Source organism: Alosa alosa, chromosome 5 (genome assembly GCF_017589495.1).
Source record: "Alosa alosa isolate M-15738 ecotype Scorff River chromosome 5, AALO_Geno_1.1, whole genome shotgun sequence".
NCBI classification, from domain to species: domain Eukaryota; kingdom Metazoa; phylum Chordata; class Actinopteri; order Clupeiformes; family Clupeidae; genus Alosa; species Alosa alosa.
The window spans coordinates 25,538,779-25,556,212 of NC_063193.1; the positions used below are offsets into that span (position 1 = coordinate 25,538,779).

The 17,434-nt window shown below is 44.1% G+C and overlaps 2 protein-coding genes across 6 annotated transcripts in view; one reads left to right on the forward strand and one right to left on the reverse strand.

The window, feature by feature from the left end:
• Positions 1-3,041, reverse strand: part of golga1 (golgin A1) — a 29,909-nt gene extending 26,868 nt beyond the window's left edge. For 3 of the 5 annotated variants that reach the window (XM_048243786.1, XM_048243785.1, XM_048243782.1), the window contains exons 1-3: positions 2,827-3,041; positions 1,569-1,847; positions 56-146 (exon numbers count right to left, since the gene is read on the reverse strand). In XM_048243786.1, the coding sequence (XP_048099743.1) occupies positions 56-146; positions 1,569-1,697 (220 nt within the window). In that variant the 5' untranslated portion in view covers positions 1,698-1,847; positions 2,827-3,041. Of the gene's footprint in view, positions 1-55; positions 147-1,568; positions 1,848-2,351; positions 2,747-2,826 lie in introns of those variants that run through there. The other 2 variants (XM_048243784.1, XM_048243783.1) reach the window with 2 other exon arrangements.
• A 1,313-nt stretch (positions 3,042-4,354) lies between these two features.
• Positions 4,355-17,434, forward strand: part of si:ch211-158d24.2 (multiple epidermal growth factor-like domains protein 9) — a 44,433-nt gene continuing 31,353 nt past the window's right edge. The window contains exons 1-2 of the mRNA XM_048243737.1: positions 4,355-5,114; positions 8,263-8,461. Coding sequence (XP_048099694.1) covers positions 4,613-5,114; positions 8,263-8,461 — 701 coding nt within the window. The 5' untranslated portion in view covers positions 4,355-4,612. The remainder of the gene's footprint in view (positions 5,115-8,262; positions 8,462-17,434) is intronic.

The window sequence follows — 17,434 nt, forward strand, 5'->3', positions numbered from 1 at the left end:
TGTGTGTGTGTGTGTGTTCTGACCTACATCTGTGTTTAACATGATTATGCATTACCTGCAAGTTTGGCTTCCAGCTTGCGAATGTGATAATTCTTGCGCAAGATCTGTGATGGAAGGTCATCCCTGGAACTGCTGCCATCAGAAGCCTGAAGGAAACGCGTGAAAGCACAGAGACACATGGAGGGTCAGCAAGACAGAGAGAGAGAGAGAGACAGACCGACAGACAGACAGACAGACAGACAGACAGACAGACAGACAGACAGACAGACAGACAGACAGACAGACAGACAGTTATTGCTGCTCTAAAATGACAGATTCAAACACAATTAAAAGTAGTTTAACTTCTAAGTATACCGAACTAAATAAGTTCTACAATAGGGAGATCATATTTGTTTCGGTCTGATACTGGGCAACCTAATCGCCATTAACACATCAAAAATGAGATTAAAGTATACGTCCAACTCCTGTAAGGACCTGTAAAGATGTTCAATTTGGGCTTGATGCATCTTAGTCCCTGCCTGATTACAAACCAAGTACAGCACTGTTGGTCAGAGCGTCCATCTATTCAACATCTTAAATAATTCAAGATAGCCCAGAGCGAAATCTGAAACCTGTAGATCAAAGCAGCTTGTATGTGTGTCTGTGTTTGCCTGGCTGTACTGAGACAGACATTCATCTCTCCGTGCTTGGTTTAAGTCAGAACCTGCCAAAAATGATCTTTCTTTCCCTTTGTGGCATCACAAATAGGTCTTAGAGAAAGTGTGTGTGTGCATGTATGTGTGGGCTCTTGAATGTCTATCTTTCGCTTGAGTAAGTGAATGACACTGAATGACAATGTCAAGTTTGTGGTCCATACCTGTTAAATGTCATTGATATTTTAATGCAAGCATTATTCTAAGGGGATTGCATTTCACTTTCACAAGTGCTTGATAGTGCATGTGTGTATGTCAATTTATGTAGATATAGGTTTGTTGACACCTAACAATGAGTACTGTGTGACTACCATGTGGGTAAGGTGTGTCTTTCTTTATACACGGCTATTTGTATGTGCATGCGTGTGTGTGTGTGCGTGTGCCTCAAAAAGGAGTCAGAAGGTTCTGGTTACACAGGTTTCATGACCGCTCCTTACATTCTCAAATTGATCTGAACAGGATGATGACATAGATAACATGCCTCCAATAAATATGATCTCTTTTCAACAACCACCTAAGCAGAGCACATTTTTGCATATGCAATTCTACAGTGTATACTCTTTGATTGTTCTGGCAAGACTGAAAGCAGAATTGACAACAAGACCACAGTAATGCTTAATCAGGTAAAATAGTGAGAAGTTAAATCTCGCTTTAAGATTGAAATCAGATTAAAACTTGAACAAAAAAAAAAAAAAGATAGGAAGAAAACAAACGTATGAGGATTAATAACATGAACATTGCAAAGACCAAGAGCAAAAAGTGAAACAAAGTGAATGAGTTTCTGGGGGGAAATTAAAAGACGGAAAAGAGTAATAGACACAGGTCCTATCTGGAAAAGGCCTATCCAGCAGACAAACAGCAAAGAAGCAAACTCACAAAGTCATCACCGGAGTCTGCTCCCACAGAAGTTATGGACTCTTTGCTCATAGAGCGAGGAATCCTGCCACCTGACCGCGGTGCAGTTGCCGCCTCCTCGGCTATCTTCTTCTTGAGTTTAGCGAACATATCTTCAGGGTAAATCTTCTTGGTGGGTTGATGTATTGATGTGTCGGTGTCTAATCCTCTGACACTAATGTGCCTTCGCGGTCCCAAGTCCTTCAGGGCAGACTACTCACAGCTAACGGTTGGTTCATCTTCGTCCAGTGTATTATTGAGCTGCAGATAACACAACATATTTCATGAAAAGTCTAATTTGATCGCCATTCTGCTTGTAAGTGCTATGTAAGCTTAGGCTACTTTATCTGGATAAGAGGTAGTTGATTGTGAGTGTATTACCAACACAAATCAATGTTTAACGATGAATGGCAAAGGGAGTCTCTAAACGACTTACTTTACGATGACCTTATCAAGTAAAAATGCTTTTAAGACAGATGACAGTTGTCCAATCGGACACCTTGGATTATTCTAAGGCTATGAAATGACAAACTCATGTCCCTGCCTTAAGTTATTCAAGTAACCATTCAAATAACATCAGGAGCGCTATGATTAAATATTATCACATTATATTTTTAGCTAGCACTGACGATATGCCATCTCTCGTAGCCACGAACACATCCTTTTAGCATCACGGTGAATAGCCGTTAACGTTAAGCATAAACAAGTATATCAACAATGCGTCTCGAGCTTTTATTATAGCCCGATACTGAGTGATCACATTACCTACGATGATGAAGAGGTAATAACATCGTTAAGACACAACTGACAAGCTTGACTTTGTTTACTTCTTTAGCTTGCAGCATCCGTTCTAACCCGAGGTGAAACATAAGTGACTGATTGAGCTGAAGACCTGACAAGAAGACAGCTAATGTTATCTGGCTAGCAGTAATAGCTACACTGAGAAAATGTTAGCCCGCAAGCTAGCAACCTACATAACAATTGGCAAACAGGACATCAGCTGACCGTATCTGAAATTAACACCAAAAATTCACTTCAAATTATCGACGGGGAATGTAACTGTTAGTCATGTTTCGCTTATGTGACAGCATATGGTCGTAACCAAATATCAAATTGAGCATTTGCAGTATCATAAGCAGCTGGAATTTACATTGACAATTCAAGCTAGCAATAGGTATGTATGATAGCTTGGGTAACGTTAACGTTACCTTCATCGAACGAGCATTTAGCCATCACTTACCATTTGACCCACAACACACTGCCAGAAAGTCGCTATCCATTCTATTATCATCCATGTTCGGTGTCAACAAATTCCTCTGAAATGTGACTCCAAACTGCCACTGGATAACTCCACTTTGAAATGTTTACAGCGAATTAGCTTTCCAGCTAGTCAGCTAGCGACCTAACTTCAGCACCACGTAATCTCCACACATGACTGATGACGTTGCACAAACATCAGCGTATCCGGAAGCCTTTTCACCTGACGCGTGTGAATCTGTGAATATGAGAAGCGCAACTTTGTATCCATATGAGTACAAGTAGCTCACACATCGTCAATCTCTGTCCACTCCATACTTCAATGACGCGGGGTCGTAAAAGCTAAATAGATAGTGGGCAGCTTATAATGATTTGAGTGTTGCAGTCAGCTCAAAGAACCTGAATTTTAAAATGAAGGCAATCTGGTTTAAGGCATAGTCTATTAAAACAAAACGCAAATTTGCCTAAACCAAAGAACACTATTTTGAGTTTCGAGTATCAAACGTAGGTCTACAACTGGGGACATGAAAAAAAAAACCTTTTCCATTTTTGTAAAGCACTTAAATTCATTTTTATAAAGCGCTTGAAAGGTGCTATATTAACAAATGTATTATATTATAGTAGTATGAGGTATAGCCTATCAAAATTATAGGCTATGCTTTGTCTTATTTAGGCCTATCTTCTTGCTCTGTTCAAGCTAATTGAATCGGCTTCCATTTGTTCTGTAACCTACCAGCACGAAACCTAGCATAATGCAATACAATAAATGTAGTCCTAAAAACAGTTTTTGGGACGTTTGAACATTTTGACAGTTAAAACAAGAACCTCACTCACAGACTATTGGTGCGTAAATGTCCTATTATTAGCTACAGATATGAATGAATTGTTCATGCAGACCTGTTATAATCTTGTAATATAACCTACTTTGCCAGCTCACAAAGTGTTCCATTCATAATATCGGATATATGGCTAGTCGATTACACAAATACTGTGAATGATTTTGGGATTGTCCAGCTAAGATCTCCACTTGCAACCCATAAGCTTATTGCACACGATTATTTGCTTGGCATGGGTAAACCAATAGGCAATCCTCTATCTCAAGGAAAATTATGTCAAACGTTGACCAGATGTCAGCTTTGTCTTCTAATGGTGCAGTCCCACGTCTTGCCACACGAGAGCGTGTTTTGATTTACCAAACCGATTTGGTGCAATGAGCTTGTCTTGGTTATACAATTTATATCCCCATCACTATGACCAGAAATGGACCTCTGTGACTCTTAAGTTCAGTAAACACATTAATATCATGGTACATAGGCCTAATCTTGTTATTTTTCTGTCATTAAGTGATATTTCTCAGGTTTTTCTGCATATGATAATGTTACATTGCGTAGTCTCACCAAAAATAATGCGCACTGGAGACTGATGCTTTGTGTCATGCAGAGTCCTTCATGTTAACCAATTATCTGACAGCGCGCACTAAATGCGAAGAGAAAATCCACACACCAGGCAAGTGCGTTGAGCCCTCCCACCATTTCAATTGGTTATGGGTAATGTCATTCTAGCGAGTGCTCTTCTTACGGGAGATGGAATTGGACCAAACACCTTGCAGTAGCTTCTTGTCCATTCAGAAAAGAGGCTGTCGGCGCAGACATGGTGGAGTAGGCTGCATCACTGAAGGACTATGCCCGAATAACATCTGGTTTAAAATAAGATAGTGGATACTGGAATATCGAAGGACGGAGTTTACTTCATGGAGAGCTGATACTAACATGTGGTGGTTTCCCTTAATTATGTTTACATCTCCGACGTTTCCATTCATCTTATTTGTATGTATCGGGTTATCTGAGGCGGCACCACGCATAATTTCCAACGATGCGTTGTCTATCACACGAAATAATCGTGAAGTCTCCGACACCGTTTTGGGGCGACTGAACCTTAGCAATCGGACCTATCTATCTGATGCGAATTCAGGACGTTTTAGATTTTCCGGGCTCACCCCAGCCCCTACCATATTATCTACTGATTCATCGTCGTCACATGTCGCCAGGACAACAGTTACTACCGTTGAGCCCCCAACCACAGACCCCACCACCCCATCAGTCTCAGTTACCTCGACGGTAGCTGATCTACCTGCCGTCTTTGACCGACAAATATCTGACCGGAGATCAGCTGACTCTGTGCCCTCTCTTGCACCACAATCAAAAACACTGCAGAAGTCGCAGGAAAACAGTGACAGGTCTCCACTTCTACCTGCATCGGAAAATTCTCAAGGTGAGTGCCGTTGTCTCAGGTCTCCACTGTCAACAAAAACGGCATTTGTACTGTAGACAAACGAAACCACACCTGTCATCCAATCACACCTATATGTAGTGTCTAAATGTTTAATTTGGATTTGTGTTTCACCATGCGTCTGTTTCCAGACGCCGTTGGTAATAGTGACGCTGTTCAACACCCTCTTTAATGTAATATGGATATAACTACGCTCTTATTGGCAGGGTTGACCGGTCGATTCGTTAATCATTCAATCTGTGCTATGGATTGATGGCAAATTTGACTTTACGCTGACGTAGCATCCCCTCACATTGTCTCTGTTGGCATGGGATACTTAGCTCTGTTCATTAATGCTGTTTGAAATGTGGATCATCTCCCTGAGAAAACCAGACAACCAGAGTGGGATAATAGGCCAGAGCATAATATCAATTTCCACACATCTCTTATCCACACTCCTGTTTCTGTGGCCCATGAAATGTATTTGGCCAGCTCCACTCTCATTAAATCCTTTTGGAGTAGCAGAGATGATCTGGATGAGAGGTGTTTTATGATGATGTTCATTGTTGACTGAAAACAGTCCCCATGTTGGTCTCCTCTATTGTGCCTTCCCCCTAGAGGTGCCTGTGGGATGGACCTGCACTCATGAGGAAACCATATGGCACTTACACTCTGAAAGGGAAAAAAAGGTGTTTCTCGAGGTTGATGTGGAAAACAGTCTATTCCAGTAAAGTGCAGTAAAAAGCTCATGGAGCAAACTCCAAATGAGTCTGTAGATATGAAGCTGAACTATAAGCATTCCCAACACAGGATATATTTACTGTTAGGACACATCACAGACTCTTAATGTAAATGTGCTGGGCTTGTAGTGCAACCTGATTGGGCAACCTTTTGTTGTTCTGTTTGACAGTCAAGCTTCCCTGACCCAATGCCTGAAATTGTTCTCAGTTATCGATTTCATTCCCGTACTAAAGCTGATGGCTGTCGCTTAGACCAGCGTTCATTTTCTGACTTGACCCCAGGTGTCAGAGCAATGCTAGGAAGGGTTACCTTTCTTTTTTTCCCCCTTAGCACTGTTTGGGAGATTATGGTGACCACATGTCTGGTGGTCACTGTTGCTCATATACTCGGGAAAAATCAACTGTAATTTAATATATCATAAGGTTTGGTTAATGCTTCATTCATCAGGTCTAAGGGGGCACTGTGTTGTAGGCTACTCCAATATTGTTAGCTATCCCAGATAGCAAGAGGCTGGCGGACCACTGTCGGCCCACTGGCATGGTTGCCGACCAATGTCCCAATATTTTGCCGCTATTGGTCTAAAATCTTTTTCATTTATTCAGCTATACTTCCTCCCTCCCTCCCTCTCCACCTCTCTCTCTCTCTCCCTCCCATCTTTTCCTTTCTTTCGAGCTCTCATTTCATACAAACACACATGTGCTTCACACATTTCATCCAGTGGCTATCTCTTGTACAATACATGTTTGGGACTCTCATGTTGCCTGTAGCATTAAATCAACAGATGACTTTCCACCATTTTTATTATGATAAGTGTATGTGTAAATATATGCCTTTGATCTAGTCGAGCAGGTTTATCAGATGCAGTTGATGAGATATTTTTGTTTTTTTCTGGCCATGATAACCTTGCTGGTATGTTGGCTGCAGGTCTCATTGTCTCCACTGTTTACCGAAACAATAAGACTAGACTGTTTACAAAGAGTCCTTCCCTCTTAAATCTATTTACATAGATTCATGTTTATATCGGTCAATCTCGGAAGGGCTGATGGGCATGAGGATTATGCAGCTTAGTATTGATGGATTATGGGTAATGCAGTTATAATAGAGGATTATGGGGGATGTAGCCTTTCAGATAAGGGGCATTCTAGATTCACACAGTCCCCCTGCATCTTAATTGGATTCCTGAGAAGGGTGTTAGTCTTAAATGAACAGTCCATCAAAAGTCTGATGAAGTTTTTTTGTGACATCAGAGTTAAGATGACCCAAGAAAGGGCTTTCATATTAGGGATCCACCAACAGAACAATCTTGGCTTTTGTAATGGTCTTCCTGTGATAGTTTATTCTCCATGTGCATGCACTCTTGCACAGGTAGTTTCTTTCTCAGTGTTTTAACATATAACATGCTATGTGTACAAGTTTGTATTACATAGATGTAACAAGCTTATAATATATGTATACAATCCTGCGTAGGCACACATTCCTGACAGTGTTATTGGTAAATAACCTCTTGTACATCAGGAGTAGGAGGCGTACACATCAAGCTTATAGCTGCCTGTCTATTATTCTGCTAGTGATGTGCCACATTGTAGTGGGTGTACTTGGGCCAGCAGAACTGCAGTGGAGAGGAGAGGCTGAGTCATTTTCTGTGTGTATATCTTTTTGTATCCATCTCTCTGTCTGTCTGTGCCTCTCTCTCTCTCTCTCTCTCTCTCTCTCTCTTGCTCTCTCTCTTGCTCTCTCTCTCTCTGTCACCCCCTCTTGACAAAGCCAAAACAACTGCAGTGGGAAGTGCGATTGACATTTACAGCCCGGTGTGCTCCGTTGTTCTATTATGCCCCCAGACAAGATCTCAGTTTTCTCTTTACCCAGCTCATTGTCAGCATTATGTTACAGCTCCACTGCCTTAAGGGGAAGTGGAGGGTAGTGAATGTGTTGCATTTTTAACTCTGCTGTCTCCGTCCATCTACAGTATCTATCCGTGTCTTTGTCATTGCTGTGCTCTTTCTTTCACCTCGTCTCTCTCTCTATTCTCAGTCTCTAACTCTCGGAGGTAATTAGGGAACTGCAGTGCTGAAAGTAATGGATGCATGGAGCAAGAATGGGTGTGTGTGTGAGAGAGAGAGAGAGAGAGGGAGAAAGAGTGACAGAGAAAGAGAGAGACTGAGTGACTGTCTGTGTGTGTGCATGAATATGTATGCATGGGTGTGTGTTTGTGCATGTGTGTGTGTGTGTTTGCGTGCTTACATTAGTGTGTGCGTAGGTGTATGTGTGTTGCCACTTGTGTGAACAAGTGTGCGTTTGCGTGTGTGTGTGTGTGTGTGTGTGCGTGTGTGTGTGTGTGTTTGTGTGTGTGTGTGTGTGTTGAGCATGAATGTGTGTTTAAAACTGACCGTGTCTCTGTCACTACCCCCAGAGCTGGTGTGTAACTGCAGCGGTGAGGGCGTGCATGACCCCGAGGACTGTGACCCCTCCACGGGCCAGTGCCTGTGCCTGCCGGGCTACGCCGGTCTGCAATGCGAGGAGTGCGAGGAGGCCCACTTCACTAACGGCACCAGCGGCTGCCTGCCCTGCGGCTGTGACTCGTTCGGCGCCATCAACGAGTTGTGTGACAGGTGAGAGGCCATCATGCTGGCATTGCATTGTGGGAAAAGTAGTTTTTGTTTTGTTATTGTTGATGCACAAGCGTGAGCATATAAATCAACACGGCAGGATTCTTGTGACACACTGTATGATATTGTACTATCCTTTACATTACCACGTGAGACTGATTACATCGAGTGGCTATATGGAGTACTGGCATCCCTTTGTCCTGAAATGATCTTTGAGCCTCCCAGTTGTGGCCAAGTGAGACCCACTCTGCCCCCACACTGTTAAAAGTGCATGAATGCATATTAGGCTGTAAATGTTTGTATAACATATAATGAAGTCAGGCCTACAGAAGAGGCCGCTCAAAAGCGAAGCCTTGAATGGTCTTAACGGGTGCAATTAAAAACTATAATTGTTCTGCGGGTGAGGACACTTTTTCTGAATGGGATCAAAAGTGGGTCTTTGCTGCGCTGCTGGTGCCTGTCTCTCCCATTTAGCCTGCAGGCAATTCTCCTCCAGTTTCCCCAAAAGTCCTTGCTCCTCAATGTTACTGTTAGGCTTCCTCGTTTAGCTGTCAGAGAGCTTCAGATCATTGGCTGCTTTTGGTGCGCTATAAAGCACTGGCATTGGCTCTGCGTATATTGTCTCAAAAATACTTTTCATTTGCATTTTTTGGGGCTTTCAAACTGTGGCTTTTGAAAACTTGGATGCTTGTTTTGAAATTAAACGCCGCAGTTTGACAGGTTGAGTGGGATTTTATGAGTGGTGGAAGGACACGCTCATATACTCTCTCTCTCTCACACACACACACACACACACACACACACACACACACACACACACACACACACACAGACAGAGACAGAAAGAGAAAGAGAGAGAGAGAGAGAGAAGCTGTGTTGGTTTTCCTGAAAATAGCAGTAGTATTTTGGGTCTGTAAGGAATGCTAAGTGCAGCGAAGTCGGCTTCTCTCACTTCCTGTTAAGATGCCTTTGTAAGACTTGGAAGATGCAACAGTCTTTGATGTGAAGAAAATTCTTGTGTTGCTTTTCTCATGCCATCCTCTGCCCAGTTGTGCAGAATCAGATTTCTCTGATTAACATAATTTTGTCCATTTCTGGAATCATTCTTTTCCTATTAATTTCTCTTAGTTTTAGCTGTAGGGCCATCTTGCATCTTTTACCCACACTAACAACGCGGTTGCATTTCCAGGGAGCATACATAGGCTACTAATGAAAATGCACATCTGAATTATTTGTCAATTTGGATGAACGCATCTGCAAATAAATGCTTGTAAATGTTAACTGACACCACAGAAGAAGTAGTTAGGCCTGCATGAACCGTATACCTTGAACTGATGGATTCTGAATAGAGGTGTAGTGGTGAATTCACACTGCTGTTTAGGGTTAGGAGTAACTGGGTTCATCATTGATGTATTCAAAGGGCAATGCTGGTGTTACATCATGGGGTACTCTGGTCCCCTTCTGAGTCAGCTGCTAAGGGGGAGATTACACACACACACACACACACACACACACACACACACACACACACAGAGGAAATAAAGGGAAGTTGTATTAACTTTACCCATAATATTTTTTGTAAGGAATGCGTCGAATGAGATCTAGGAAGGACATTTTGTATAAAAACCTTCTGAATATGCGAAATAGGATTGAAGACAGGACGTGTTATGAAACACAGTTATCCTCGTGTTTTGTGAAGGTTTTAGCACATTCCTCCAGCAACACTAATGTGATCCTTCTCAGACTGTCTGAGTCGAGAGACTCTCCTAACCCCACTCCCCCCCAGACTAGCTCTCCCCTCTCTCTCTTTGCCTCTCCCAGTAGGTAATCTGTCAGATTAACACAGATTAGCCGGGTTTCAGACCCCTCACAATACACACTCTCAGTGAAGCTGTCTTTTTTTTCTGGGAGTGGTTGCAGGTGCAGGTGCGGGTGAAACATGTCAGGTTGACACCTGCAGTGATAAACAGACACAGTTTTCCAAGGCAGTTTTCGGTCTTTCTCAGTGTGGTGCTGCCTGCCACCGCTCTCTGGAATGGATTTCTGCCTGGCGTCTGTCATGCTGAAACTGTGTTGTGAGCGGCAGTGGTACGGCAGGGTGGGATTAGTGCAGTCACCTGCTGTCTGAGGAATGCCGAGAACTCGGCTTGTTTTGTCAGAGGATGAGTAAGTAATTGGCTTTTTGGAGGGCCGCGTTGAAGCAGGGATTTCAGCAGACTCTTTAAGAACATTGTGGCAAGGTCAATGACACAGCCAAGGTTGTACGTGTTTCACCACAAAAAAGAAAAAAAAAAGAAATATGGTTTATGCGGTGCTGTTAGTCAATCAACAAAACCCATTTCATAAATGTAAATTATTAGATAGATAGATAGATAGATAGATAGATAGATACTTTATTTATCCCCAAGGGGAAATTCAAGAATTATAAAATGTAGATTATACTAAAGCAACAAAAAATGGATGTGAATAGCAGCCAGGCTACACTGGATGCACAATTGTAGCACTAAAATGTTTTTAGAATGTACACGTCACTATCACGCCTGGTGTAGCCAGTCCAGGGGAAGCTAATTGTTACAGCAGATGCTCTGTGAATAAAAACGCTTCAGTAACATGTCTGGTGTAGCCTGCCTGTGAGTCGATGTGTTATAAGTCATGGTTCCTGCATAAATTCTAATTATATGTAAATAAGATTTGATCACACATGGGCCTTTGTTGGAGAATGATAAATGATTGATGTCCAAATTGGCTGTCAATGGACCCCTGACTGGTTAAAGGCCTTTGAAAGATCAGGGATAAGAGATGAAAAGCCTTGGGGAAGATGTCTATCTATATAATATGACAATCACAAATTGGTAGCTTTGAGTCATTAGAGTTGGACTCAAAATTCTCTCTAATCTGAGTAATATAGAACGTTTTGCGATACAACAGTGCCTTACAGTATGTTGTGTGTGTATGTGTGTGTGTGTGTGTGTATTTTATGCTTATACATGTTTGTGTGTATTCCACAACAAACACAATACCCCCACCATCCCACACACACCTTCTGTATACCCTTATGTATACACCCACCCCTCCCACTGTGTCTGTGCCTAATGATCGCCCTGGGGGACCCAAAACAAACAGGAGATAATACCGGAGCCATGGGGTGCCTAAGACTCACGGATCTCCTCTGGTCCCTAGCTTAGAACAGGGCTAGCAGCATGAAGGGAAAGGGACCACGGCAGCCGGATGAGGCACAGGGGGAATAGCGAAGGGAGTGGGTGGGAGTCAGTGTTGTGGCAAGAAGAAAATAAATGTTAGGTCTTTGGAGAACATCTTACCTGCTTACCTGCTGACCACAGATCTAGCCAACCCCCTTCTCCCCCCTCCCCCAACCCCTCACCCCAAGTCAATGATCACTGGCAGGTTCAGTAACCCTTTGTTTAGTACTCACACTACTCTTTTAATCATCTGTGTAGATTGCCCCCCCCAAACCTCCACCACACAGCTTCCCCCTTGGGCCCGAGGCATCGGGTCTGGGCCCACACCCTTTGCCTCAGGGGAGAGATCTGGGGTGGGGGGTGGGGGTTGTTCAAAAGACTCCCCCCTACAGAAACACTGCTGTTCCCAGACCATTGAAAGGCTGCCGGCTGCCGTTGACACGCAGATGGAAGAGACTAAGGTCAAAGATGAAGCTGAAGATTAACGTTGGAACCAGCAAGCGAATGTCTCCCCAAGTCTCCATGTGGTCCCTGACAGTCATAGATAACCACCCCCACCCCAGCACAACCCCAATTCCAAGACCAGCAGCATTACCCAGGCTTAGCCACATGACAACAGAGTGAGATGGAGAGATGATGCTCTTCCTTTGTCTTCTGGTGTGTTTTCATGTCAGCGCAAAGCCATGCAGGAATGAACATTAGCCACCCTCCCTGTGGAATGACACCCACACACATGTCTCTGGCTGATCATCACACATGCACATGCACATGCACACACAAACACACACCAACACACGCACACGCACACGCACACGCACACACCAACACATGCACACACACACACACACAAAAACACACACCAACACACCTCAGCCTCACACAAATGCAAGAACATGCTGTTCTTTTTCCATATCACATACACTGTCATTATTCATGAAAAATATAAATTCAAATCATGAAAAATATCAATTCAAATCAATTCAAAAATCAATTAGACCAACGGCAGCACATCACAAGCGTGTGTTATAGCCGGCATGATGTTACTGTAACAGCAGGCCGGCGGAGAGTAAGTATATGCATCCGCAGCACTAGAGAGAGTCTTTACCGCTCTTTGCTTAACGGAAACAGACGGGCCTTTGTGTGGCTGCTGATTTATGTATGGCCATAATGTTGCTGTGCAGGGATGAGGATGCGCTATGCTGCACTGGCATGCTGCTCTCGCTGCCTACTGTCACTCGTTCCTCCGCCCGAGCTGCTGTACGCTTCCGATGTGGGGGCGGAGAGAGGATAAAGCTCTTCTTCTCCTCTTCCACCTCTGCTTCTTCTTCTCTCTCTCTCCTCTTTTCCCTCTCCTCTCCTTTCTTTTTTCTCCTCTTTCCTCATCGCCTGTTCTTTTTGGAACAGTGCGAGCCTGAGCGAGGTACTTGTGTGGGAATTAGATTTGCAGCCTCGATTTGCCTGATATATATTGATCAGCTTGCTGGTGGCAGGTTTGATTGACTTGCGAGTGGCTTTTATGTCTGTGGGAGGCAAATTATCATTTTAAGCCTGAATAAACGTTCATTAGGCCATGGTCCTTTGTGCAACAAAGCTCTCCATCATTTCCATAGCTGTCTTATAAAACACGGTCATTTTTTATTGTTATTTCTCATGTATTATATAATTCAGCCCTACAGCAGAGTACTGTATAAATATATCACATTATTTTACTGTATAGCTATTGTGTGCCTCACCTCCAGATGAAAGACTACCCCGCTTCTTGCCACCTAAATGCTCAGTAATGCTAACACAGAAAAAGCCATTAGGGTCAATGTAATTATTTAATTCCAGAAGTGTACATTTCATGCCGTGGGTCCAAATGTGTTTTGCATTATGTAATTGACGAAATTAGTCCCCTGTAACCGTTGCTGTGATATTCATGTCGGTGTCTGTTTTGCATTAGAGGGATGTGAGTGTTGCCCGACGCTGAGGTTGCCATGACAACAGCAGGCATGCATGATGGTGGTGTTGGTGATGATGCATCGCCATGGCAGCAGCAGCAGCGCTAGCAGTGCTAGCTAGCAGCAACAGAGGAGGGTCTAGCCGTTGTGTAACACTGACCTAGTTAGCATGCAGCTGATCCGCCTGCAGGCTCCGTGAAACATTCATGAGTCCCCTCCCCACTCCTCACAATATTGCCTGGGCAACCAACATGTGCTCCCTCCACACAGGCTCATGCATCAACATTTAGATATTCTATTTTCAGTTCAATGAATAAATACTTTCCATTTTGTTTTACTTTTCTTTCCTCAAAAGGCTGACTAGCATTAGCATGGTTAGCTTCATAGCGGTGGTGCAGTGATAGCTATGGGGAGCGTTTGCACATATAAAAGCATTGTGTGGCAGTGTGCTGCTGGCCAGCCGTTGTGCTCCTGTGTGGCTCTGAGCTTGGCCACAGGCCCATGAGTGATGTAGCTGTCTGTCACAGAAGGCAAACAGCGGAGCAGAATTGAGCAGAAATCATTGCATTAATATTTGATTGCTTAGAGTAGTCTGGTGGGCTGCGTGGTAGCCAAGGCTAATTTGGAGAGTGTCTGTAGGGAAACACACAACACAACCAAAGCGACTCCTCTATTTTGTATGTCTATATGTGTGTGTGTGTGTGGTGGTGGTGGGGGGGGGGTATTTGTGTGTGTGCTGGTCTGTGTGTGTGTGTGTGTGTGCAATCTGCTGGGGCGTGGGTGTCTAGGGGGCTGCTAACCAGCTGATTGATCATTGTCTGACCTTGATATTTCTATAAAGCACACAGGAAATTGTGTGTGTGTGAGTGTGCAAGGGAGGGGCGTACTTATTCATCTCTTAAATGTGTGTGTGTGTGTGTGTGTATGTATGTGTGTGTGTGTGTGTGTGTGTGTGTGTGTGTGTGTGTGTGTGTGTGTGTGTGTATGTGTGTGTGTGTGTATGCACATCTGAAATCACAAAAGCTGCAGCACGTGCATATGAAACAGAAACGTAGCATTTGAATGTTGATGTGATGGTCCTTTGCAGCCCTTTTCTGTCAGTCTCCCCAGTTCCCCATGACCTCATCTCTCTCTTTCTCTCTCTCTTTCTCTCTGTCTCTCTCTCAGCATGACTGCAGCCTGATGGTTGGTGTGCCATTCACGGCACTATAGGAGGCATATGAGGCAGCTGAACGCTAGAGTGCCCTCTGCCCACCCCCACACACACCCTGTCTCCTAACCCCCCCGTGGGGTTTCTCGGCGATAGTGAGTGAAAGGCTGAGGGGTCGTATGTCACAGTCACTTCCCAGCAGCCATCCCTCCCTCGCTCGCTCGCTCCGGTTGCTATGGCAACGCTCAGATTCATTCGGCTTGTGCACATGCACACATACATACTAACGCTGGCTGCACATAGTCAGCCGCGTGCGCGCATACACACACGCGTGCGCACACACACACACACACACACACACACACACACACACACACACAAACCCATAAAACATTTGGGGGGAGGATGGGAGGGTAAAACCACAAGGTTGATCAGGACACATTGGATATCGGTATCTGACTGTGATGCGAAGTGAAATTATGTTGTGATGTGTGACCCATATAAGGACTTTTAAATGAAAGTGGGTCAGAATGCACTTAGAATATCAGGGCCTACTCTTTTTACACATTGTTTTGTTTCCTGATTCATTTGAACAAGGATGGCTTTATTCTTTTCTTTGTACATAAAACTCATTCTATCTTTCTCTTCATTTCTGACTCTCTTACGTCACACACACACACACACACACACACACACACACACAAACCCATAAAACATTTGGGGGAGGATGGGAGGGTAAAACCACAAGGTTGATCAGGACACATTGGATATCGGTATCTGACTGTGATGCGATGAAATTATGTTGTGATGTGTGACCCATATAAGGACTTTTAAATGAAAGTGGGTCAGAATGCACTTAGAATATCAGGGCCTACTCTTTTTTACACATTGTTTTGTTTCCTGATTCATTTGAACAAGGATGGCTTTATTCTTTTCTTTGTACATAAAACTCATTCTATCTTTCTCTTCATTTCTGACTCTCTCATGCAGACCGACACACACACATATGATGTGTGACACATGCACACACGCACGCAGGCATGCATGCACGCAAAGACACACGCACACTCACACACACACACACATGCACACACACACACACACGCCCTTCCTCAGTAGGTCAATAATGTATAATTTAGTATAATTTCCATGTCGGACTGAGTTGTCTTGCTGGCTGGCACACTGGGACGTCTCTGCAGGTGGCACTACCCTGCTGGGAGTCCAGACTGGCATCATGCTTGGCACGGCAGGCTATCACTGGCAATGGTGGGTGGCACTCAGGCTGCTATAAGCTGAATGATGTTTACAAAATGCAAGGTGAAGTAGAAGACGGGCACCCCCACACATCCACTCAAATATGCAAACACACACTCTTACAGACACACACATAGGCACAGACACCGACACACACAGACACACTCTTACACACACAGACAGACAGACAGACACACACACACACAATTGACATACACACAGATAAACTTAAACAAAGGCACAATTGTTTTTATTTCTTCCCTTTGTCTTTCCTTTGAGGCAATCACTGGTGACCGCTGTGATGGTTCAGCTCTGTATATTTCCCTGCACACTAAACGCTTAATGGGTGCAGTGGTTTTATGGCAGGCAAGTTTATGGCAGGGGAAAGCATGCATACTGATTCTGCTGATGGTCGTACAGTGGTTTAGTCCTTTTAGAGCAGTATTTGTGTTCATGTAAGATGAGGGAAACACCCTGCCCCACAGATGCACATGGAAATGTGGACACACACGCACACACACACACAAACCAGCAGTCCCTCTATTAGTGTCCGTTTTCAGCATGGCAGCACAACACAAATACAGTAAACACACTCTGCCACACACCTTAACCAAGACACACATGTACACACACAGACACACACACGTGAGCGTGTGCAAACACACACACACCAACGCACACACACACACACACCTCCCTCCCCCACTGACACACTATAATTCACACATGCACCAAATCACAGCTGCATTATCATGGCATCAGGTATTGATTTGTGGAGGCAGCTGCTCCACAGGGGGACTGAGGCCCTCTCCTTTCCTTCCCTCTCCTCTTCTCTCCTCTCTTCCCATCTCCTCTCCTCCCCTCTACTTTCCTTCCCTCTCCTCTCCTCTCCTCTCCTCTCCCCTCCACTCCTCTCCACTGAGTTTATTACACCAGTTGTGGGGGGCTCTATCTTTCTTTCTTTCTCTCTCTCTCTCTCTCTTTCTTTCTTTCTCTCTCCCTTTCTTCTTTCTCTCATCACTCTTATCACTGCTTACTCCTCTCTTCTCCTTTCATTCTCCTCTTTTCTTTCTTTCTTTCTTTCTTTCTTTCTTTCTTTCCCCCTCTCTCTCTCTCCTGCTGGGCATTGGGGTTGTTAGGATATTAGGAGGGTAAAGGAGGGGAGTCAGCATGAAGCCATCAGGAAGCTGAGCCAGGCTGTTGACATGAGACCAATCGAGTGTTCTCCATGGGCTCACTGATGATCGAGTTTCACGTTGTCAGGTTCTTGACCTCTGATATGTAGCAGCTCTGGCCTTTATTTGTGCTGAACTGAGAAACTGAACTCTCCTCCGTTTGTCTTTGTGCTGTTTTGGTCCTTTGTCTTCCTGTTCTTGTTTCATCCCTCCATCCTCTCTCTCTCTCTCTCTCTCTGTCTCTTTTTCTCTCTCTT